A 26449-nucleotide genomic window follows, 5' to 3' on the forward strand; every position below is an offset into this window, starting at 1 on the left:
TCAGATCAGAATCATGAGAGTGTTCCAAGGCATCCAAAGGAGCTCTTCACAGATTATTCCTGCTGTGTCAGTGGGGTTGTAATGGTGAATGCTTTCCCTTTGTGTAGTCTGGGTCTCTTCTTAGGTGGCTTAGGTCCTATGTGGTAGGTGGAAAACGGGGGTGGACAGAACCTCTGAGTTGTTTGAGACCTACGGAAACTATTTGTTTGCAGGAGTATATATACCCAGTAAGAAAAGGGTAATTTTAGAATCTTTCAAGGAAGAGGAGGTTACTTACCTTGTACAGTAACTGGAGTTCGAGTTTCAAGATACGTGTGCACCTGTGCATTCTTGACTAAAGACTTTTGTCAGCAGCATCTGCAGATCCGTGCCTGAGCCCTAGATACCTTTGCGCTCCAGTACCAGGGTATATAGAAAGGAGGTGGACCTGCTGCCAACAATGGAAGTCCAGTGAAAGACTTTGAGGCAGAGGGGAAGGAGGGCGATCCTTGTGAGACGGGTCTCAGAAGACAGAGGAGGGGACTGAACTGGATGGAGTAGGCTGTAGAAATCACCTCTAGGATCCATCTCTCTGAGGTGATGAGCTCCCAGAAAGGTAGAAAATGGGAGAGTGATCCCCATAAAGGTGGAGGGGGAACAGATGTAGTGTAGAAGCTGGAGCAGAAGACAGTTTGTGACCCTCAACAAATGGGTCAAAATAGTTGTTTTGATGATGTCACTGACTGGGAGATTGCTATATAAGATGGCCCTTTCTTAGCAAACCTGGGCTTCTTCCTGGAGAGTTCAGCCACTCTCATGGGCTGGCAGCAGACTTTGTGAGACCATAGAGCTGTCTGTGATCTACTATATTTTCTCCTTGTTGCAGCTGTATAAATGTCCAGAAATCATAGTGTTGTGCAGGAGTATTTAAATGAATGAAAGGACCATCCATGGTATCACTAAACAACCTGGGCCTCTTGAAGGGAAGGTACTCGAAAGTATTTTGTACCTCCAGGGGGAGGCTAGAGGACTGCAGCCAAGAAGCTCAGTGCATGACTGCTGCAATAGCCATGCAATATGCAGCTGTATCGATGTCATCTAATGAGGCATGAAGAGATGTCTTGGAAATTATCTGGCCTTCTGTTATGAGGGCTTGAAATCATTCCCTCTGGTCCCGAGGTAGGTGTTCAATAAAAGATGAAAACTGAACAGTTGGTAAAATCATATTTTGCCATCAGGGCTTGATAACTGACTATTCTGAACTTCAAAGAAGCTGACAAGTAGCTTTTGCAGTCTAGCAGATCCAGTCATTTTAACTCATTGTCAGATGGCACTGAGCAGGACTTATGTTGCTTGTTCTGTTAGTTAACAGCCTTGACAACTAGGGAGTTGGGTATAAGATGGGAGGAAAAAATATACTCTGAGTCTCTGGATGGAATGTAGTATTTTTTGTCAGCCCATTTATGCATAGGTGGTATTGTAGCTAGAACACTTCGTACATGCTGGGGCCACCAGAGCATTGTTGATGGGCAAGATGATTTTTCCCTGAGGAGATGTAAGAAGGATGTACAACAGGGAATTTTGGAGTTCATATATTTCTTCCAATGAAATTTGCAAGCTCTCCACTATATGTTTCATAAGGTGTTGAAATCACTGACAGGATGATGGAAGAGGCATGGCAACTTCATCTGGAGAGGAGGAGGATTTGTTGAAGGTGGTGTTTCTTCTTCCTCAGTTGGTCCTTGCTCCTCTATAAGATCCTCCTGTGGAACGGAATCCAAGGGAAGCAGTCGTTGCTTGTAAGAGGGCACTCATAAGATGCGACCCTGTAGAACTAGTCACCTTAAGAAGCCCAGGGGTTCCAATAAGCCCACCGTGGTGAGGAATAAGGGAAGGAGGCAGGGCTTCAAGGTTGTCCTTCCCAAGGTTGCCAGGTATATCTCTTGCTGGGAGTTTCCTCCTCAGTGAGTACCTGGTAGTCAAGTTGGTACTGGGGCCCGGACAGGGTGCTGAGATTGCACTGGTATCCTCAAAGAGATTGTGTGGGGCTGGTGACCACACTGGTACCAGAGACTGAGTCATCATTAAATATGGTAGGGATTGGAGGGTAAATAGGCTCCAGGAGGTGAGTTGGTACTGGCAGTGTGTGTCTTTCGGCACCCCTCAGTAATGGTGATTCAGGCTCTTCCAAAGATTCCAATGTCCTCATGGAATAGGAACCTGGATGGTACCGGGGACTCTAGACAGGGATGCTCAGGAGTCAGTATGTTGGGTGGTATTGGAGACAATACTGAACTGTGATCAGTGTGCCCTTCACATTTGGCTACAGAAGACAGTACCAATGACCATTTCAGCTTGGCTCTGGAGTCCTTGTATTCCAAAGACAATGAGTCTAGTGCTGATGCTGTTCTAAGTTGTTTACCTGACATTTTCTTGGTACGTGGCTTGGTTTTCTTAGCTGTTGCCATGATCTCAGAATTGGAAGGGATGAGAGCCTCAGCGCTACCCGTATCAGGATATGAAGTCTCCTGAGACCTAGCTCGAGGAGATGACTTTCCCACTTCTCTTATCCCATTCTGGAGAATGGTATCTCTTCTTCTGAGAGGGTCTGGATGATTGTGAAGGGCCCTTGGGGTCTTTTACTGTCACAGCAGAGCCAGTCACCAGGGCTCTGATCAACTAGATCCAAGATACAGGGGGTGAACTGGATCCCACGAGTCTCAGAGAGTGCTCCATCAACAGGAGGGTTTTTTTTAACCTGCTTCTGAACCTGAGCAGATTTCACAGTTGGAGAGGACATGAGTCTCTCCCAGGCAGAGGAGGCAGCTTCAATGACAATTCCTGAGGGGAAAAGACCCATGGTACATCTGGCAGGGTTTGAAGCCCGGGGTCTTGGGCATAACTGTACTTGAGTCTGTGGACCAAGACTTGAGAGGGTGGGGAAAAAAAGACCCTTATCGGGCAAATGAAGAAGGGGGACATAACCCCCAAAGTGCATACCGTGCTAATTAACAAAAAATAGAAGAAAATGCCAAAAGAAAAGATGATGTGAGCGAGGTACCAAGCTGCATAGCTAGCTAATGAACACAGCAATGCTCCATTTCAAGTCACAGTCTTGAAAAGGAACTGGAGTGGCAGTGGGTCTAGGAGCACAGGGATGTCTAGGGTGCAGGCATGACCCACAGACGCTGCTAATGAAAGTCTCCAATCAAGAGCGCCCCTGGGCATGTGCACATCCGAATGTGGACTACCTGCAGGGACACTGCTTGAAGAAGAATGTAAGGACTAATCTGTGGGCTCACTGAATAATTTGAGGCCACTTAAGGAGAGGTTCTCTACAGCATTTTGGACCTTACGCAGGAAGCCTGAGGACTGCAGCGATGATGACAGGCACATGACCATGGCTGTGGAGATGGAGCAAGCTGCCCTGTCAGCTGTGTTAAGAGGCACCGGTAAAGTCATCCTCACCAGGAGCTGTCCCTTCACAATGACAGCCTGAAATTGCTCCCAGTGTTCTTGTGGGAAATGCTCAATAAGATAATTAAATTTGGCATAGTTGATGTGACTGTTTTGTAAGCATCACCCGGTAATTCACAATTCTAAACTGCTGGGGGGGCAGACGAATAACTCTTGCTACCAAGTGAATCAAACACTTCTGGTCTATGTCGTGTGGGGTAGCTTTTGAATGGTGCTGTCTGTTCCATTCATTAACTGCATCCATTCCAAGGGTGCTGGGGACGGGATGAGAAAATAAAGACACTGAGCCCCCGCCAGGATGTAGTATTTTTTATCTGCTCTCTGGAGCTGTCAGGGGGCAATGTCAGGGGTTTGCTAAATCATTTTTGGCAGGCTTCAACTGCACTTTATTCACAGGCAGGCCTTTGGGATTTTTTTCTAATGGAATTTGGAGGGTGTTCGCCACTCTCTTCATCAAGTCCGGAACTGTTTGAAGTCATCTGCAACAAGCAAAGAAGGCATAACCGCTTCATTTGAAGATGATGATGATATGTTTGTTTGCAGAGTATGCTCCTTGTCAGCCCTCCTTTCTTGCTCCTCAAACATTTCCTTCTGCAACGATGATTGCTAAGGGGAATGCATGAGAGTGAGGAATGCTGTCTCTGGTGTTCCACATGAATGCTATTGCCTTGGAAAACTACTGGTGATTATAATGCTCAGTGGTCTCAGTATGGCCATTGAGGCGGCCCCTAAGAAAACTGTGGAGGCATCTAGCCCTGGTCATATCCAGGAGGTTGTTGAACCACCCTAGGTCATGGAGACAGCGGAATGTCCTTGGGCTAAATAATTTCAGGAGAGTCAGGTCTGGGTAAACAGTGAGGAGAGTCCTGAACTGATATTTGAGAGTCTGAAGAGCTCTCATTTATATAGTGTAATGGTGGAGAAGATGAGGGTGCAGTGAGTGTCTGACTGTGTGGGAAACTAAGAGGTACCAGCGATCCCTGAGGTACCAGAGATAATGCAGGTTTGCGATACCGGGAGTCTGAGTTCAGTAAAGGAGACTCAGGCTCATTAGAGACAAAAACAGGTCCCTGGAGAATCTGAACTTCTGTGGTACTGCATGGGCTTGTGTGAAGATCTAGTGAAGAGGTAGAAAGCTGTGATACCGAAGGAGGCAACAACACTTGTGGAATTGCCAACTGAGGTACTGATGCAGCAGTTGGTGCAGGCAGTACCAACTTCTTAGGTACAGGATCCTTATTTCTTGTACTCTGCTCATGCTTCAATGCTGCTGCGGCTTTGGTACGAAGTGATGGGAAGCCTGCAACTTATGAGAGTTTGTGGACTTTGATCTGGAAGTCTTGGTACCAGGAGCACTTGAAGCCGCCGTCAAAATCTTTTTAGGAGTACTGGGTCTCTGCTGCAGCAGGTCTTTTTAGAACAGTGTTCTCTCTGAGGAGATTTCATGGATCTCCTAGATGAGGTCTTCCCTGTGTCTCTAACAGGTCTCAAAGCTTCAGCAGCTGAGCGAGCTGCAGAGGATGATGGGGCACGAAGGTCACTCAGGATATGTCTACACAGCAAAGAAAAACTCATGGCTGGCCTGTGCAGCTGTTTCATTGCTGTGTAGACTTCCAGGCTCGACCTGGAGCCTGAGGTTTGGGACCATCCCACCCTGCAGGTTTTCTTTGCTGTGTAGACATACCCTTAGAGCCCGCTGTACAAGGATCCAAAGGGGGTGGTGCTCCATTATTAGAAGATGGAGTTTTATTTCTCTCTCTCTCTCCTAGAGCAACTTTTGAAAGTTGTGCAGAACTTACATAGCAAGCATGTGTATATCCCCAAGGTGGCATATACAGTGTGAATGGCCATCACTAATTGGGAAGGACTCCTGGCAAATGAGGCAAGGGTTGAAGCTTGCAGATATAGGCATACCCCAACAAAAATAGGCTTCCCTGAGGACTTCCCTGACTGTCAAGAGGGATTGGGCGGGGAGGGAGAGGAACGTGTGTATAGCAGAAGCCAAAAGCCTTGGCAAACTGGAAAAAAAGAACTGCACACTAAACTAACTAAAGAAATAAAAGGTATAAACCAGAAAAGAATAAAACTGACTAAAAACTAGTTAATAAGTAGAATTGCAAGTGAATGCTGAGGATGCTCCTTCTCTGGGCAAGGTGGTTGAGAAGGAACTGAGGGGAATTTGTCCACCACAGTCCAATATACCCTCAGTACAGGGCATGAAGATAGCTAGAGTGTATGCACACACCAAACAGACACTGATGCCAAAAATCTCCAATCAAAGAAGCATGAACACCTCAAATGGAGCCTCCATAAAGACACTACTTGAAGAACTAGCCTTGCTTCTGCTTCTTGTTCTATAGGGAGAGAGCCCCAAGGTGATTATGTTCTCACTTCTGAGTTGGATTTGGAGGATGTGTAAGAGTGTTCTGGAACTGGACTATCCAGTCCAATTTTTGGAGTAGTTATGAAAGACCAGTGACTAATAACGAAATCTACAATTCATTTATTTTACTACCATATCTGCTTAATGTACTTCTACAGGAAAAACAGATTCCTGGGATTTATGAGAAAGGGAAAGAAAAATCCAAAACGAAAAGAAATATTGTTATTGAGCACAGGTTAGGCCTTATGTAAAACACAGTCTGTGTTTTACGTAAGGCCTACATTACAGTGTTTGTCACTCTTTGCCCCTAGAAAGGGACTGACTGAGGCTTTGAGGATTTTTGATTTAATGGAAGACTAGGAAAGAACAGAACATTAACTGAGACTGAAGAAACAAATGCAACATACCTTTGCTTCAAAGAATTTTTTTCTTAATTTGCTATCTTGAGGAGGTACTGTTTTTCTCAAGTTTTTATACCATTTTCTAACAATATACCCTCTCCAGCAAGCTTGGATTCTGCTGAAAACAAAATGTCAATGTTCAACAAATGCAAATATAAATTTAAAGAGAACAAAATAATTACTTGAAACATAATCATTTGAAATTTTTCAAATATTTAAATATTTACAGTGCATCCACCAGTGCTGAATTTTCAGTATGTAACTTGGAGCAATACAGCAAAATAAATGTTGTTCAGTGACAACAGCTCTATTGGAAGTAATCCTTACCTCGTAATACACTTTATTTTAAACAGACGCGCCCCATCATGTATTACTCTGGTCTGATACTGCTTCTTTCTACACAAAGGACAGGTCTTTTTACCTGCAAACTTTTCAAAAGCTTTCAGGCATGCCTAGAAAAATATTTAAAAATGTAAGAAATCACTTATAATTTTTAGATGTAATGTTAATTTTTCTTCATAAATAAACCAGATTCACTTTAGATTACACTAAGTGAACATTTTTTTCCCTTTCGTGAATTCAAAAGAGCATATATTTACAAGAATATACATTTATATCAATAAACTCCTGGAAATAAGCAAAAGGATGATAGTTCTTTTTAGATTTACATGGAGTGAAATATTATGAATTAAGCTATCTGTCACTTCCATGTACATAATTAGTAATCAGTATACAAACGTGTGGGTTTCCCTTGTATGCAAAATGTACCATTGTAAAACCGGAATAATATCATCTGTAAATTATGTTTCTAACAGTAAATGCTATTGAGTCAAAATGCCTTCTTGTAAAACCAGAAATTGTGCTTACAGTAGATTTAGAGTATTTAAATTACAAGAATGCTGTATTGCATGCTTTAATAGTTAAACCAGGGTCTACTCACTCTGTGAAATACATGGGAACATGAAAGCAGCACCTATTGTTCACAGAAAAAAAACAACAAGAACAGCTTGAAGTTTAAACTAGTTTAAAAGCTGAACACCAAAAATACATGAAGTAAAAGAAAAAATCTGAATGCAGAAATGTTAACAATCCTGCTTGTTAGTAGTATTGCAAAAGACATCTATTGAAAATGAAGTTTAAATATTTGCAATTTTTATTCTAAAAAGAGAAATATAAATGAACAGCATAAAAAACTTCTGAAGGAAGCAACCAGAAAAATAAAGTACAGCTCAAAGAAACAAAATGGTCATTCATTAATTTTGAACTACTTCATATAGAGAAGCCCATAGCAAATGCAGGGGAAGGGGAGAAGGAGGAGCCATAAAATGACAAGAGAAAATACATTTAAAATAAAAACTGATATTTCCCCCCCAGAAAACAGTTAAATTTCAACAAGTGATATGCAGCACACACAGCCCTCTCAGAGAAAGCGTGCTCACAAGCTTCATGCAAACGTCACCTTTTTCAGACCCAAACTCCTATCAAATGGTAGTGATCTCTATTCTGACAAAACGTACAGCATTAGACAAAAAAGGCAGTTGGTCCTTAGTGGAAGGAATAACTGGGGAAGGAGTGAAACTAGAACAAGTACTATGCATTACTGAGCTGGCAAACACAAAAGGATTAATAGCTAAACAGCCAGCTAAAGGAAAAGCTTTCAGATACAGTGGCTTTTTTCCCTTGAGGGAAGAAATTTAATGAAACATGCAGCACAAAAAGAATTCCAGAGACATTTCCCTTTTTTGTGCCAAATCTAAAGTAATCTTTTCATGAGTGCTGTCTTTTGCTCTCTCTAGTTAAAACTTAGACCTAAAGGGTAGCCAGACTGCCTGAGTTTAGCAGAACAGCCTTGTTCTTCAAGGCCATACCACCTATCTTTGTGCAATTTTACACTTTCTTTTAAATAGGTAGCTATGTGGTAAAAGGCAAAAAGTAAATAATCAACCTCTAAAACTGAAATTTCAACGCACCCACTGCCCCCACCCCAGTTCAACAAACAAAGCAGAAAAATAACCCAAAATGCAGAATGAAAGAAACTTACAAGCAACTTTGAATAATGGTTTTCTCCTCCTAATTACCATTAACATCTGTCTAAAGAACAGCTCTCATCTTTAGCTAGTTACTTGTCCTTTTTGTTTAAGTAATTCTAAAATTATACATGAGGGAATATTAATAAAATGTTTAGTACAATTATGCTTAGACTGCATATATTTGATGTATAAAACCATCAAGGTAAAATGCAGACATGCCCTCAGAAATTGTGACTAAATGACCAAATTGTATTGGGGACACACCATTTTCACTCTGTGGATACAAATAACTAAAGAACTAATTTTTTAAAACTAGCATCACAAGAAAACAAGACAATTTTTTTAAAGTAAATTGCACAATCAATAACTACTGTACATTAATAATTCTGATGAACTAAGGTTAAGGCCTTAGCCACTTAGGCTATTTTTGGTTGGCTCAAACCCCAAATGGGCACAGACCTATGGAAGTTTTGCAGGACTAGATATAGAGGTCTATTAGTTTTTTCCCCCCTAGAGTAATATTTTCAGCAGCAAAAGAATGTCCTATTAAGCATTCTATACCACATCTCTCTCCAGGGCAGTTTCAGATCTGGCCATATAATGGTTGGAGAGGCAATCAGATATTTGAGTGACAGCTAGGGATTCCACTGAGCATGCTCAATAGAATCCCCATTATCCACATGTGGGATATGGGTTTTTCTTCTGACTGACCAGAAATTTCTTAGCTACAAAACTGTGTTAAAATGGCCTCATCTGAAGCTATTGCTCTTTCCTGTCTGACAGGTCTGTTACTGAGGTTCATCAAGAAGATTTCTAAGAATAATTGGCTTCTACCTCTTCTGGTACCAGCAGACAACATAAACAGCCTTAACAAGATACCCTTCAGAGACTAACACTTTGATTTACAGAAGAGCAAGAACTAGGCCTCGCACAGCTTATCTGCTTCAGTAAACTTTTTTCCTTTAACACCTAATTGCCTAGATTACTTTCACCCTACCCTCAAGTAAGTAATGCTGTAAAATGCTGAGTAGTTTTCAACTTCCACTTAAGTCAAGGGGAGCTGAAGATGCTCAGTACCTTATGGAGTTGGGGGCTGAATGCAATGATGCCCAACAGAGTTACACGCGCCAAGAGAAGAAGAAATCCTCAACTGTGTTGAGACTTTGAAAAAAGCTAAAACTGGAAACTGAAGAGTACAGGATACGACAGCTTAATGCGTATGAATAAAAATGAGGAGTACTTGTGGCACCTTAGAGACTAACACATTTATTTGGGCATAAGCTTTCGTGGGCTAAAACCCACTTCATCAGATGCATGGAGTGGAAAATACAGTAGGAAGATACATATACAGAGTACATGAAAAGATGGGCTTATATATATGTATGTATATATGTCTTCTTACTGTATTTTCCACTCCATGCATCTGATGAAGTGGGTTTCAGCCCACGAAAGCTTATGCCCAAATAAATGTGTTAGTCTCTAAGGTGCCACAAGTACTCCTCATTGTTTTTGCTGATACAGACTAACATGGCTACCATTCTGAAACCTGTGTAGGAATAGTTCAGGATCTGGGAATGCCAGGATTTCTGAGCAGCAGGAGCCTGCACAATCTAGAAAGTCAAGAATGTGGTCTAATGATCCTTTAAATAGGCAATATAATTGACATTCTCTTAGTAAAAGGGAACCAGTGAAAACAAACTTTATAAAAATTATTTGTGGAGCACGGACAGTGTGTTCAGTGATGCACAGCACAAAAAGCAGACATGATTTCTGTCCCAAACAGCTTGCAATCTAAGAACTGGATCCTGCAAACACTTATACAGATCATAGTGAATACCACTTTCAGAAGTTCTATTGACTTCAGTAGGACTCCACGCGGCAGTAAGTAGAATCATAGAATATCAGGGTTGGAAGGGACCCCAGAAGGTCATCTAGTCCAACCCCCTGCTCAAAGCAGGACCAATTCCCAGTTAAATCATCCCAGCCAGGGCTTTGTCAAGCCTGACCTTAAAAACCTCTAAGGAAGGAGATTCTACCACCTCCCTAGGTAACGCATTCCAGTATTTGCAGTATTTGCAGAGCCAGCCGTAAGATAACAAAATAGAATTTTCACATCTAGGTCACTAGTTCAAATCCACCCAAGGTCACTACTGACCAAAATTCACAATCCTATAGTTTTCAGAGTAGCAGCCGTGTTAGTCTGTATTCGCAAAAAGAAAAGGAGTACTAGTGGCACCTTAGAGACTAACCAATTTATTTGAGCATAAGCTTTCGTTGCATCCGATGAAGTGAGCTGTAGCTCACGAAAGCTTATGCTCAAATAAATTGGTTAGTCTCTAAGGTGCCACTAGTACTCCTTTACTTTTATCTTATAGTTGTGTCTCATGAAATGAGTTGATGTCAGTACTCTTCTTTGTTTTTGTGTTGTCGAGCCATGTCCATAATCACCCCCAACTTGTATTTTGACTGACATTCTTGGTAGAGGTGTCAGAGGTCTGGATGAAGACTGAACTCTTTTCTGACCTCTAACAGGAAGCTCTCTCTGGATGAGGGTTGTGACACACACTGGGTGCTGCAGGAACTTTTTCACTGCTATCACCTTTGTTGAATTTGTTCTTGCATAGTCTTTAAACTTTAGTTCTGTCAGTCCAGTTCATTCCACAAGTACCAAATTCATATAAACCAAAATAAAATGGAAATAAAGCAAATGAATAAGTGTAGCAAAATAAGTTACACAACAGGCTCATTAAGTCAACAAATATCTCAAGTTGGAATCTCTTTTTTTCCTCTTGTTCCAACTAAAATTTTCTAATATGACTAACTCTGGAAAATGAATAACTAATAATAGGTGAATAACTGTTTAAAGTATGTTTTTGTGCAGAATACACTCCAAAAGTTATAAATGTACCTGTGGTTGAAGTGCAAATTCTTCCCTACATATTGCACAAGGTTGCACAGAATCTCCCTGTTTTATGGATCTTTGCTTTACTTTATCCCATTCTTCTGCTGTTAGTGGCAAGGAAGGAGGATCAACTAAGCCCAATTTCTGAGCTACAGTGGAAAAAAAAAAAAGACATTGATAATTCTACAAGATTACATTTTTCTTCGCATAAACCTCATTGCTATGTATCTATTTAAAATACTGTGTACAAATTTATAACCAAACTACATTCCAATCTATCATGGAGTATTCACTACAGACCTGATTCTGCAATGTGCTGAACTTCACTCAACTCCCAGTCAAACCAATGGTAGCTGGGCATGCTCACCACCATGCATGAGATGTTTAGCGCCTATCAGAACCGGGCCTTGTTCAATGTATATGATTGAAGTAGAAACATATTTTTTCATTTAAATTTTTTACATTCAGGTAAAATGCATTTCCTTATCTGTTAATAGCTACTTAAGGGTTATTAAACTTGAATGCATAGTGCTGCATATAAAAACAGTGTAATTTCAAAACCTTTAATACAAAAAATTGTTGGAGTGTTTTTATACACAAGTATATTAAAGTATATGGAGATACAGTTGAGTGGGAGTCAAACATGATGCTTAGTTTTCTGGCCTGAGTGATGGGACAATAAGGGTCCAGTCCATAGTGACTGAGAGGAAAGAGGGCTTGCAGAGAAAAGAGTAAGAGCTCTCTTATGGGCATACTGAGCTGAAGCCAACGGCTTGATATCTACACGGAAATGTCAGGAAGACTGGATGAAATTTTAGTTTGAACAGGAGTGGAGTGCTAGATGTGTGAATAGTCAGCACAGAAATGATACCTGAACTCATGTTTGCAAATGAGATCACCCAGAGAAGTTGTATAGACAGAAGAGGAGGGGGTTGAGCCATGGAGCTACTTGGGACCCACACAGAAAGCTGGAGGTGTCACAAGGAGGAACCTCTGAACAAAATACTGAAAGAGCGATTAAAGATAGGACAAGAATCAGGAGACGTAAGAGTCATGAAAGCCAAAAGAGGGCCAATTTTCAAGAAAAAGGAGCATGGTCTACAGCACTACAAGCAGCTGACAGGTCAAGGAGGATGAGGATGGAGTACTAGTTCTAAACTTTGACCGGGAAGAGATTATTATAGACTTTGGGAAGCATTTTAGAAGATGGCAGAAGGCAGTCTGGAGAGAGTCTATGATGGAAATGGAGGAAGGGAACTCCAAATAGCAGAGGTAGACAGAACATTTGGTGAGTTTAGAGATGAAGGGAAGATGAGATAGTAGTTGTAGAGGCAGGTATGGTAAGGCAATATGGGAAAGACTAAAGCATGCTTGTAGTGTGAAAGGAAGGAGCCGGAGGAAAGTGAGAGGCCAAGGAGAGGGGCATAGGGAGTAGGGATACCAAGAAGTTGGGATTATAGGGGGTCACTGGTGCAGAGAAAAGGGTTAGAGGAGAGGAAGAAATAGGAAACTTCTTTCTGAGATAGAAGAATAAAAAGGAAGTGGGAGGGAAGACAGGGAGAGAGGAGGCCACACTGGATCTTCTTGACTTTCTCTCTGAAAAAGTCAGTAAGATCCTGTGTGGAGAGGGAACTGGAGGCAAGGGGAAGGGGGGGGGAAGGTTTGAGGAGAGAGTCAAAGGGAGGAAAAAGGTGGTTCACCTTAAAACAAGACTATATGGGCAGCTCAGGATTCCATTCCTATATGGAGGAATCCTTAGCTAGTACAAAGCTGGCTTTAGCATCACCCATTCTGGCCCCCATCCAGTCCTGGGACTGGGGGAGGTGGAAAGGTACAGCTGAAGCTCAGCCCATTTGTCTTTATACTAAAGAAAAGAGCAGAGATGTCTGGTTTTAATGCATATCAATGAAAAAAGTCACTTTATTTTTTTTCTGAAATCAAACAAATAAAGGCTTAAAAATTACAGGACTATATAATGAAAAAAATTTAGTTTAAGGGCTAATTTCTTTTTTCTTAGGTGGCATACTTTGCAATTCTTCACTGAAAGGTTGGATCCCATTGAATAGCTACAGGGGTGGACTAGAGCTGGGGATCATATGATAAAGTGCTAAAAAGACTGACTACAGGGCATGAGTGAGAGGATAACCTCCAAAGCTGAAAAATAAGGTTCATATGCACCTAAAGAGAAATGCATGTAGTTCTAGGATAACACTCAAACAAACACCATTACACTTTTAATCAAATATAAAAACTTTCCTTTTTAACCAAATACATATTTTAAAAATATCTCTTAAAACACAAAAAGAAAAGGAGTACTTGTGGCACCTTAGAGACTAACCAATTTATTAGAGCATAAGCTTTCGTGAGCTACAGCTCACTTCATCAGATGCATATCGTGGAAACTGCAGCAGACTTTATATATACACAGAGAATATGAACCAATACCTCCTCCCACCCCACTGTCCTGCTGGTAATAGCTTATCTAAAGTGATCATCAGGTGGGCCATTTCCAGCACAAATCCAGTCTCTAAGGTGCCACAAGTACTCCTTTTCTTTTTGCGAATACAGACTAACACGGCTGTTACTCTGAAATCTTAAAACACAGTGGATCAGATTTCTTGGCATGCCATTTAGGAGAGAAGAATTTAACAGGTAAGCTGTACTTTTCTCAGTCAAATGACATGTCCAGCTATCCTTCATTGATATGGTTAGTGGAGACAGCCATGCATAGGCAGAAATAGGAATAAAAAATAAAAGTTCTAACCAGATAGAGTAGAAAGAACTTTCTGCAGGTCCATAATCACATTCTTTTATTTGTATTTTGCTTCCACAGCATGTTAAATAAACTGTGCCTTGTGTCAAATGAAAAGCCAACTTGTAGTGCTCACTAAATATATGCAGACTTGACTATATGGATGCCTTGCAAATTTGTTCATCAGGCATGCAGGTTCTCTCAATCCTGGTATAAACTGTGACTCTGAGTGCAGTTTTCACCAACACACCTTATAATTTTTGACAATGCAGCCCTTAATCCATCTCTATTAGGTGGATTTTGAGGTATTTTTACTTCTGCATCTTCAGTGAAAGGGGACAGTGCAGTAGACTTTTTAATTTCTTTTAGCAATATCTGATTTGCTCTTCTTACATCCTGTATGTGTGTTACTTCTTTCTATTTTAGGTATTTATATAGCCCCTATTGCCACAATAACGAAATATCTCACAATCGTTAATGTATTTATCCTTATCACCCCTAAGAAGTAGGAAGGTACTGTATCCTCATTTTCCAGAAAGAGCACTGAGGCATAGAGAGACTGACTTCTCAAAGGTCATACAAGAAGTCGGTGGCAGAGCAGGAACTGAACCAGCATCCTAAGCTAGTACCTCACCCCTGGGCCATCCTTCACCATACTGTACAAGAGATTAGGACAGAAATATTCGTGCCAGTTCTCATGGTGTACAAACAAAGTACCTTGATCTGTGAGTGAAATGAGGCATGGTTCTGCAAACTATCTTTTCTGGCCAAAATAAGCAGTATTCTGTCATAGGGAGAACTCCTGACTCTGACATCCTGAGGGCAGAAATGATTTTACGAGGAAGGCAATTTTAACTGAAAGGAAGAAGAGACATACCTCCCTAAAGTGCTCAAAAGGGCAACTTGTTAAGGCTTATTATATATGAACGGTTGTTATATTTCCAGATAGGGGAAGTGTCAACCCTTCCATGATGCACAATCTTGGCTGCATTGATGAACCTCCTTGTGGATGAAAATCTAGTTTTGTCTAACTTCTGGAATCTCGAAGGTTATCTAGTGATGCAGTTTGGACCTCGAGGGTACTACCATTTAAGCTGCATTCCAATTCTTCATTAAGGAATAACAGAATGCTGGAAATCTCACATTTGGGTGAATTTATATTCTTGTATCTAACAGTGGCTGAATTTTTATCAAAACCTGTCATAAATCTAAGATGTAAAGTCTTTTCTAGAAGCTGAGAGTAGCAATGACTCATTCTGAGTAATCTTTTTTCTTCTGCATCTACCTTTCAAAACTCATGCCATCAGACTTGTGTATCCAAGCCCATCAGCCTAATTTGTCCTGGAGAGAGAGAAGTTCCTTACACAAGAAGAATTGAGTTTCTAGCATTGCCACCAAGTACCAGCGTGTTTGAGACCTTTTTGAGGCTGTGTTATGATGTTTCTTTCCACTTTGATTTTTACGCTCTGCCGTAGATTATATGTGAGGAAGACTTCTGTACTTCTGACTCAAAGGACAGCTATGATTTTAATGATTAAAGAAGTTGTTTTATCCAGCAATTCCAGTCCTTGTGAAGAGAGGGAAGAGTTTCACAGAGCTTAAAAGATGTCTTCAAAAGCTCAGTCTGGCTTTATGGTTCATCTCAGTTATAAGTTTATTTGCAAACTTTTATTCACGAGGCACACAGCTTTCCTAAAAAAACCATGATTGTTCTGTAGATAGTAAAAAAAATTTAAATATACTTAGCAATTAAAATAAGCATAATGTCTAAGGTTAAGTTTCTTCTTACTATAGTTTATACTCTTTAACTATAGATTTCCATCACATCACACACAAACTTCTTGTAACTTTGAAAATAACAGCCTCTTGATCAAGCAGTTAAGCAATTTTATATGCTGCATTACCAACCCAAACTAGGTGGCAAAGAAAACTTTAACCAATGCTGCAGGCAGGTTCCCTTGGCAGGCGTGTACATTTCCTAGTGCAATATATGTACTTTTTTTTCACAGGCTTAGGAGATCCTCAGCACTGTCCCTGGGCACTTTTGATACCCAGACACGAATCCAGCCCCTCTCAACAGATCCTGGAGCTCATAGTTCTGGGTGCTTGGAATTGCATCACAAATCCAGGACTAGAGGCAAAGAGACTGTGTATGAAATTAAAGTATTACATTTAGTAGTTTAAAATATTCTCTTCACTGATGAAAAATGCACTCTCCATCAACTTCATTGTAGTAAAATGCATTCCTCTATCAGCTTCATTGATGAAGTAAAATTTAGGCTTTAAAAGAGAGAGGCGAGATCCTGAGGCCTTTCCGTGGTCCAGGAGACAAGCTGTGGGAGCAAATCTTGCTTATAGCTCATCCAGTAAAGTGCTGAATTACTTAAACTGGCTGAATTGTAAGCCAGTCCTTTTGACAAGAAATGTTCTCTCTGTTGAACTCCCTTATCCATAAAAAGATACATTGTACAGGCCATTCTCTGTATAAAAAAAAGTTGATGACAAATATATTATACCTTGTGATATTGACAGAATATATGGTAAAAACTGCAACATAAATAGAAACAATTTATTTTGCGGGGGGAGGGATAGCTCAGTGGTTTGAGCATTGGCCTGCTAAACCCAGGGTTGTGAGTTCAATCCTTGAGGGGGCCGTTTAGGGATCTGGGGCAAAAATTGGGGATTGGTCCTGCTTTGAGCAGGGGGTTGGACTAGATGACCTCCTGAGGTCCCTTCCAACCCTGATAGTCTATGATTCTAATTATGACTAACATCTTCATAAATCAGAAATCTGCAATTTAAATAGCCCACATAGTAGTCTTCAAGTCATGAGAGAAGTTTTGCTGCTGTTTATTTTCTGTATTGCAGTAGTTTCTAAAGGCCCCAAACATGGATCAGAATCCCATTTTACTAGGTGCTGTTCAAACATGTAATAGTGAGACAGTCCTTGCCTCAAAGAGCTTACAATCAGGGGTAGCGAGTTCTAGCTCCACGTGGTGCCTTAGCGCCAGCAATATTCAGAGCCCAGGGGCCCAGCTCCACCTGCTGCCCCCTGCACCTCCCCTGAGTGTCCCCCGGTCCCCCACCGTGCGTCTCCCTGGGGCCCTGGAGCAGAGTGTCCCTGGCTGCCTCTTCCATGCAGCCATGCTGCCTCCCTGCAGCAACTGCTACTGCAGGGTCCTAGTGCCCCCCATCTCCAATGCCAGGGCAGACTGACTCTGAGCCTGCCCTTCCGCCTCAGACCCTTCCGTTTTCCGGCAGGACCCTCCACCAGCACAGGGGACCCCCCCCCAGCCCTCAGTCACCACTCCTGCCCCATGCTGGGCAAGGAGGCAGCCCCATCCCTCACCCTCAGTGAGGCTACAGTCAGGGGCAACAGCAGGGGAGGAGGTGCACACAGCACCCCCTGGCACCCACCACGGGGGAGGCGAGGGAGACGAGGGAGATTCCTGGACCTGAGAGGAGCCCTAGGAGCACATGCAGTGACAGTGGTGGTGGTGAGTGTGCTGCTGGGTGCGGGGGGAAGGGGTGCTTCTCCCCCAGAGCTTGCTGCAGCCAGCAGGGAAAGGGCTGGGGGGAGTCCTCCTCTCCGGCCCCTGTCCCAGAGCAGCCTCACTGCACCCCAAACTCATGCCCAGCCCACACCCCCAGCCAGAGTTTTCACCCCCCCACTGCACCCTCAACCCTCTACCCTAGCTCTGAGCCCCTCCAACACCCTATCCCCAGTCCCAGCCAGAGCCCTTATCCCCCACACCCCAACCCTCTGCCCCAGCCCTGAGCCCCCTCCAACACCACAAACCCCTCATCCCCAGTCCCATCCACAGCCCTCATCCATAACCATGTGAACATATTATCACTACCCTTGTTGCCCCACTCCCTTTTGTCCTATTTGTTACTCATTTGTTGAGTCTAGTACACCACAGGAGGAAGGAGACCAGCCTGCTCTGTAGAGAGGAGACTGGCTCCTGACCACCTCAGCAAGTAGACCTAGCTCCACCTTCTAGATCCCCTATCCATCCCTGTACCGGCAACAGAAAGTGGGGAGGAGCCACTGGTCCCCAAGCCTGGGAGGCTCAGAGTCACCACAACCAAGAGGAAGAGGTATAGACTACCAGTGATTGGAACTCCCTTCTGAAGGAGATGGGAGGATAGAATTAGAATTCAAAACAATCTTGACAAACTAGAGAATTGGTCTGAAATTAACAAAATGAAATTCAGTTAAGACAGGTACAAAGTACTGCACTAAAGAAAGAAAAATCAAATGCACAATTACAAAATGGGGAATAACTGGGTAGGCAGTATTACTGCTGAAAAGGATCAGGGGATTAGTGTCCAATTCTGAGCACCACACTAGGAAAGATGTGGACAAATTGGAGAGAGTCCAGGGGAGAGCAACAAAAATGATAAAGAGTGCAGAAAAATTGACTTCTGAGGAAAGGTTAAAAAAACTGGGCATGTTTAGTCTTGAAAAAAGACTGGGGGGAGCGGATGGATCTTCAAATAGGTTCAAGGCTGTTCTAAAGAGGATGGCAATCAATTGTTCTCCATGTCCACTGAAGGTAGAACAAGAAGTAATGGGCTTATACTGCAGAAAGGGAGATGTAGGTTAGATATTAGGAACAACTTTCTAACTATAAGGGTAGTTAAGCTTTGTGGGCTTAAGTTTTGCAGGGAGGTTTTGAGAGGTTTTTCAGAACAGGTTGGACAAACAGAGATGGTCTAGGTTTAGCTGTCCTGCCTTAGTGCAGGGGGCTGAACTGAACGATTTCTCGAGGTCCCTTCCAGCCCTACATTTCTACTATTTTATGAAATTAGGTCCTGACCTTGCAATTGATTCCATACAGGCAGACCATTTTGCTTGTGTGGAGTCCTATTGATTTTGTGTAGTTCTCTTTGCAGAATCAGGGCCTTGAATTTTAAATTCTTTAGAGTACAGGCATGTGTGTCTGCACAGCAGCTACCGCAATTGCAATGTGATCTTCACTGGGGCCTCTGGGCACAACAAGAGATTAAATCATCATGATCTATGTTTATCTCACTAAATTGTAAGATCTTGATGGGGAAGGTCTGTGTCTTTTTTAAAAAGTCTAGTCAAGAAGTTTTTTGGGGAAAGGGGGAAGCATAAGCCTCAGCTTCCTCCAGGCCCCAGGGGTGCTCAACCCCCCCTGCTCCGTCCAGGTCCCAACCCCACCCACCACGTACCCCCAAACCCTCCACCCCATCCCATGTCTTCCCACCCCCGCTCCACCTCAGACCCCGCCCACACCCCTTCTCCCAACTCTCCGCCTCTTCCCGCCCAGTTCTGCCCCCTCCCCTGAGCATGCCCCATTCCCGCTCCTCCCCCTTCCTCCCAGAGCCTCCTGAACACCGCAAAACAGCTGACTGCAGCAGGCGGTAGGCAGTAGAAGGGAGGGGGAGGAGATGATTGGTACGGCCTCCGGCAGGCAGGAGGCACTGGTTGGGGGGGAAGTAGGGGAGCTGGCAGCCAGTGGGTGCTAAGCACCCGCTAATTTTTTTCCATGGGTGCTCCAGCCCTGGAGTGCCCATGGAGTCGGCGCCCATGAGGCCCATGAGGGGAAAGATAGGGAAACCAAAAGAAATGGTTCATGATAAGAATGCTGTAGAAACCTTTAGCAAGGGGATCTCTGAAACTAATGGTTGGGAATGGCTGTTAGTCTGCTAATATACTTGCTGCAAGATCAGCTAGGGCCAACTCCCAAGGCCAAAGACGCCAAAAAAATAGACCTTTTTGGCAGGAGGGTGTACTCAACTGGTGTCGTCCAGCTCAGGATCACAAACCAGCAAGTGCTCCTGAGCCGGTATGATTTCAACTCCTGGAGCGCAATGGCAAAATTCAAGGAGCTTTTGCTGCAGGAGTCTAGGGGTGAGTTCTTGGCCCTAGTTGAAGAGGGGAAATTGGTGGCAAAGGCATCCCTCCAGCCAGCTTTGGACACAGTAAACTCTGCAGCCTGATCCATGGCTTTGGCTATGGTTATGTCAAGAAGTTCGTGGCTTCAGTCCTCAGGTTGCCCTATGAGTTGCAGCAGACATTGCAGGACCCTCTGCCTGAAGGCAAGTTACTCTTTTCGGAACAAACAGACTTCAAGCTGCATAGTCTGAAAGACTCTACAGCCACCCTGAAATCTCTGGGGTTGCATACACCAGCTCCCACCAGGAATTACCATCAGCCCCAACCATTGGCCTGCTTTTATCCGCCAGAGCAGAGACAAGACTATAGCAGGAGGAGTGGAGGCTATAAGAGGAGGCTTTTGTCCCAGTCCTCATCTGTCCCAGTGCCTGCCCCTCCGAGACAATCAGTGGGGTCTAAGCAAGCCTTTTGATGGGCCTCTCAGGGACGATGTACCAGGACAATATGTGGATCCAATTTTCCCTATTTTTGTTGACCAGTTGTCCCACTTCTATCGCGCATGGATCCATACCCTTCCTGTTCCTCTTCAGGGACCCTTTTCTTGAGCAACTTCTAGCCCAAGAGGTGCAAGTTGCTCCTAAGGGCGAGAGCAATGGAAGAGGTTCCACTAGAGTGAAAGGATTGGGGGTCCTAATCCCGAAGGCCAATGGCGATCTCAGACCGATCTCGGACCTACGAAACCTCAACAGATTCATGAAGAAACTGATGTTCCACATGGTCTCCTTGCCCTCCATTATCCCGTCTCTGGACCTAGAGGACTGGTACACTGCCCTCGACTTGAAGGATGCATATTTTCATATTGCGGTATTTCAGGGACACAAAAGGTTCCTATGATTCATTGTGAACCACATGCACTATCAATTTACTGTGCTCCCATTCAGCCTGTCAGTAGCCCCTCAAGTGTTCACAAAGTGCATGGCAGTCATTGCAGTCTTCCTTGGGAGAAAAGGGGTTCAGGTCTACCCCTACCTCGACAACTGGCTGATCAAAAGTCAATCCAAGGCCCAGGTGGAGGCAGATGTGGAGATAATACAGTCAACCTTCCAGGACCTGGAGCGGTTGATAAAAATGCAGAAATCTACCTTTTCCCCAGTTCAAAGGATAGAATTGGGACAGTCCTCAACTTGACCTAGTCCAGAGCCTTTCTCTCGAAAACTTGTTCAGAGCACTTGGGGTGCTCAGAGAGAGCCTGAGGAATCACCCCATCACCACAGCAAGAAACTGCTTAAAGCTCCTAGGGCATAGAGCGTCATGCACCTATTTGGTATAACATGCGAGATTATGGCTCAGACCTCTACAGCCTCGGCTGGCATCGACATATGCACTGGGCTGACACCATTTGGACAGGGTGGTATCACTTCCTCTGTCCGTGATTGCAACTCTTCTTTGGTGGCTGGACCCACAGACAGTATGTGCAGGAATCCCACTCTCAAGGTCCCAATCAAAGTCTCTCATTACAGATGCACCAGCAATGGGATGGGGGGCTCATTTGGGGACCTACAGAACTCAGGGCCTCTGGTCCCCGAAGGACCTCTCGTTACACATCAATGTGAGGGAACTGAGGGCAGTGCACCTAGCTTGCCAGGTGTTCCAAACCCATTTGGAGGGCAACAGCATGTCGGTCCTTACAGACAACACGACAGCAGGGCAGAGAACACTCCTCTCCCCTATGCCAGAAGCTCTTCGACTGTGGGAATTCAGCATAGCCCACTTGATTCACCTCAAAGTCTCCTACTTTCCAGGCTCAAATAAGTTAGTGGATCACCTCAGCAGATCCTTTCCCAACTATCACGAATGGTCCATTTGCCCAGATCGTGAGCACCATTTCCCAGAGGTGGGGAACTCCGCAGGTAGACCTGTTTGTGACAAAACACAACAGGAAGTGTTTTCAGTTCTGCTACTTCCTTGCCACAGCCTGGTCTCACTCACAGACACCTTTCTCCTCCCTTGGACAGACCATCTCTTGTATGCGTTCCCTCCCATCCCTCTCATACAGAATTTTGCTGAAGGTCAAAAGGGACAGGACGCGTCCTATCCTGATAGCCCCGGCCATGTCAGCACTGATTCACCACCCTCCTAGATCTCTTGGTGGACACGCCAATCAGCCTGCCCCTGTTCCTGGGCCTGATCTCTCAGGACCACAGCTGTGTATGTAATCTGAACCTCGAGTCTGGAAGCTCCATGGCTGAATCCTGCAGAACTGCCATGCTCTGGGCCAGTTTGCGAGGTGCTTTTTGGGAGCAGGGAACTGTCCACTAGAACCACTTACCTGGCAAACTTCAGAGTAACAGCCGTGTTAGTCTGTATTCGCAAAAAGAAAAGGAGTACTTGTGGCACCTTAGAGACTAACCAATTTATTAGAGCATAAGCTTTCGTGAGCTACAGCTCACTTCATCAGATGCATATCGTGGAACCTGCAGCAGACTTTATATATACACAGAGAATATGAACCAATACCTCCTCCCACCCCACTGTCCTGCTGGTAATAGCTTATCTAAAGTGATCATCAGGTGGGCCATTTCCAGCACAAATCCAGGTTTTCTCACCCTCCACCCCCCCACACAAATTCACTCTCCTGCTGGTGATAGCCCATCCAAAGTGACAACTCTTTACACAATGTGCATGACAATCAAGTTGGGCTATTTCCTGCACAAATCCAGGTTTTCTCACATCCCCCCACCCCCATACACACACAAACTCACTCTCCTGCTGGTAATAGCTCATCCAAACTGACCACTCTTCAAGTTTAAATCCAAGTTAAACCAGAACATCTGGGTGGGGGGTAGGAAAAAACAAGAGGAAACAGGCTACCTTGCATAATGACTTAGCCACTCTAAGTCTCTATTTAAGCCTAAATTAATAGTATCCAATTTGCAAATGAATTCCAATTCAGCAGTTTCTCGCTGGAGTCTGGATTTGAAGTTTTTTTGTTTTAAGATAGCGACCTTCATGTCTGTGATTGCGTGACCAGAGAGATTGAAGTTTATGAATGTTATAATTCTTGACATCTGATTTGTGTCCATTTATTCTTTTACGTAGAGACTGTCCAGTTTGACCAATGTACATGGCAGAGGGGCATTGCTGGCACATGATGGCATATATCACATTGGTGGATGTGCAGGTGAACGAGCCTCTGATAGTGTGGCTGATGTTATTAGGCCCTATGATGGTGTCCCCTGAATAGATATGTGGGCACAATTGGCAACGGGCTTTGTTGCAAGGATAAGTTCCTGGATTAGTGGTTCTGTTGTGTGGTATGTGGTTGTTGGTGAGTATTTGCTTCAGGTTGCGGGGCTGTCTGTAGGCAAGGACTGGCCTGTCTCCCAAGATTTGTGAGAGTGTTGGGTCATCCTTTAGGATAGGTTGTAGATCCTTAATAATGCGTTGGAGGGGTTTTAGTTGGGGGCTGAAGGTGACGGCTAGTGGCGTTCTGTTATTTTCTTTGTTAGGCCTGTCCTGTAGTAGGTAACTTCTGGGAACTCTTCTGGCTCTATCAATCTGTTTCTTTACTTCTGCAGGTGGGTATTGTAGTTGTAAGAAAGCTTGACAGAGATCTTGTAGGTGTTTGTCTCTGTCTGAGGGGTTGGAGCAAATGCGGTTGTATCGCAGAGCTTGGCTGTAGACGATGGATCGTGTGGTGTGGTCAGGGTGAAAGCTGGAGGCATGCAGGTAGGAATAGCGGTCAGTAGGTTTCCGGTATAGGGTGGTGTTTATGTGACCATTGTTTATTAGCACTGTAGTGTCCAGGAAGTGGATCTCTTGTGTGGACTGGACCAGGCTGAGGTTGGTGGTGGGATGGAAATTGTTGAAATCATGGTGGAATTCCTCAAGGGCTTCTTTTCCATGGGTCCAGATGATGAAGATGTCATCAATATAGCGCAAGTAGAGTAGGGGCTTTAGGGGACGAGAGCTGAGGAAGCGTTGTTCTAAATCAGCCATAAAAATGTTGGCATACTGTGGGGCCATGCCAAAGTGGAAGAGATTCTCCATCTGTTCAGTGCAAAAGGGGTTTTGCCTGCTCAGTCAACACTGCCTTTCATTATAGATTATCTACTCCACTTGAAACAGCAAGGCCTAACAGTATCATATATTAGGGTCCATCTAGCTGCAATCTCAGCCTTTCACCCATGGATGAACAGGCAGTTAGTTTTCTCAAACTCTATCTTTAATCGTTTTCTTAAGGGATTGGAGCAGCTATACCCCTAGGTACACAAGCCACTCCCTCCCTGGACCTCAGCTTGGTGCTGGCAATCTAACAGGACCCCCATTTGAACCACTGGCAATGTTCTCTCTGCTCTACCTGTCCTGAAAGGTGGCCTTCCTAGTCACCATTACTTCTGCCAGAAAGGTCTCAGAGAGCAGAGCTCTTACTTCAGAACCACCACACACAGTCATCTTCAAGGACAAAGTTCAGCTGCAGCCACACTTGGACTTCCTGCCAAAGGTGGTCTCACAATTCCTTAGTAACCAGGATATCTTCCTACTTGTCTTCTATCCAAAGCCACATACTAAAAGGGAGGAACAGAGACTCCAGCTAGGTGTTATGTGTACACTAACCTTTTCCATAGAAAGGACTAAACCTTTTCGGAAGTCCACTCAGCTTTTCATAGCCATTGCAGTCAGAATGAATGTCATCCAGTCTCAGACCAGAGAATTTAGTTGTGGATCACTGTCTGTATCTGCACATGGTATGACCTAGTGAAGTCCTGGCTCCTCCACTGACAGCCTATTCTCCAAGAACTCAAGCATCAGTAGCAACGTCCATGGTGCAAGTCCCAGTTCAGGACATTTATAGAGCAGCAACATGGTCATCAGTCCCCGCTTTCGCGTCCCACTATGTCATCACCCAGCAAGCTAGAGATGATGTGGGTTTCGGCCAAGCGGTGTTACAATCAGTGTGCCAATAAACTCCAAACCCTCCACCTGTGTAACTGTTTGGGAGTCACCTACACTGGAATCGACATGAGCAAGCACTCAAGGAAGAAAAAACAGTTACTAACCGTCCGTAACTGTTGTTCTTCGAGATGTGCTGCTCATGTCCATTCCACCCCACTTCGCCTGCCCCTCTGTCCAAGTTAGCCAGCAAGAAGGAACTGAGAGGCAGCGGGGCCCTATAAATAGGCACTATGAAGGAGTGGCTCCAGAGGGCACCAGAGCCGACCCCATAGATACCCTGGGGGAAAAACTTTCTGGCAGCAGTGCTCGGGATGAGCACACACCTACATTGGAATGGACACGAGCAACACATCTTGAAGAACAGTTATGGAAAGTTAGTAACTGACGTTTTTTAAAAGAAATTTGCTCACTATGCATGATTCCAAGCTCTCACTTTTGTGACTTTTATCTTGTTGCATGTTTGCTTCTTAATATGAAGTAGGTATTTAACTACAGGTGTTAATTCTTGCTGGGGTTCGCCCCAAGATCATTGTGAAAACAAACATTTTTAAATTTGCGCAGGGGTGGGTAAAGTTAGCAACAGCATACAATTTATGCCCAAACTAGTAAACATCATTTACTAAATAAAAGGTAAAGAGACAGTTGCACACAATCTTATATAATCATCCCAATATTAAAAATAACATTTGTTTTTGTTTATACTTGTATTGCATTGTATTTTCAACCACTAATATAAAAAAATTTTTTACAAAAAAACAGTGGGGAAAAAAGTGCCTGTTTCTAGAACGAAAAAATTCATCTAGACTTACTTATTTCTTCCTTCTCCCCTTCTCTGAAAATAAATAAATTCAAAATATTTGAAAATAAATTCAAATATATGACAGATGTGAAAAGTATTCAACCTTTTTGATGGCAGTTTTATCGTTTAAATAATCACTGTTTTCCTGAAGGTCCAAAGTACTTGATTTTGACATTTATAAACTTTCTATGCATTATACAGCTTTATGCTAAATTATAGTATTGAAAAGAACATCTAGCTATTGTATTCTAATAAGTTTGAAATAAAATGCAAAAATACACAAATCAAAATATAATGGTTTACCTAATGTTAATTGTGGAGGGTTAGGATCAAGGACATATTCTTTTTCTGGATCTTCCTTTTTTGTGTGGAGAATGCTCTTTTTTCTTAGTCCAGTATCTACTACTGCTCTGACCATCTCTTTGTTCACAGGTTTGTAAATGTTCTTTTTATTCCTTAACTTTGACTTAAAAGGATCTGCTAATGAAAGATCCTGCAGCTGAAGGTTATGTAAAATATGATCTTGTAAAGCAACTGCAGTAACAGCTAAAATATCTCGTTTGGAGGAACTGCCCTAAAAAAATCCAAAATTATTAATATAAATGACTTGTATATGTATACATTATGTACAGTATATTAAAAAAGAAAAGTTCAGCCCTTAGCCAATGATGTTTTAATTTAACAAAGGTTTTTATACATATACAACTTCCATGCTTGAAGTCTTACTAATGTACAATTACCATAATATGAAATTTAAGATTGATGTTACTGACACATCCTAACCTTAACTTATAAAGTCAAAAGAAACATTTGATTTATGGTTTATATTAAATAAAATAGCAGTAATTTTTAACTTTTAATTACTGAACCCATAATTATTATATGCAATAAACTCATTATG

At 43.2% G+C, this 26449-nt stretch overlaps 1 protein-coding gene across 2 annotated transcripts in view; it reads right to left on the reverse strand.

The window, feature by feature from the left end:
• Positions 1 to 26449, reverse strand: part of RNF32 (ring finger protein 32) — a 51072-nt gene that overhangs the window by 15551 nt on the left and 9072 nt on the right. For both annotated transcript variants that reach the window (XM_073334562.1, XM_073334560.1), the window contains 5 exons: positions 25852 to 26122; positions 11179 to 11321; positions 7181 to 7213; positions 6568 to 6692; positions 6247 to 6355 (listed from right to left, as the gene is read on the reverse strand). In XM_073334562.1, the coding sequence (XP_073190663.1) occupies positions 6247 to 6355; positions 6568 to 6692; positions 7181 to 7213; positions 11179 to 11321; positions 25852 to 26122 (681 nt within the window). The remainder of the gene's footprint in view (positions 1 to 6246; positions 6356 to 6567; positions 6693 to 7180; positions 7214 to 11178; positions 11322 to 25851; positions 26123 to 26449) is intronic.

This window comes from Lepidochelys kempii, chromosome 2, assembly GCF_965140265.1.
Source record: "Lepidochelys kempii isolate rLepKem1 chromosome 2, rLepKem1.hap2, whole genome shotgun sequence".
Taxonomy (NCBI): Eukaryota; Metazoa; Chordata; order Testudines; family Cheloniidae; genus Lepidochelys; species Lepidochelys kempii.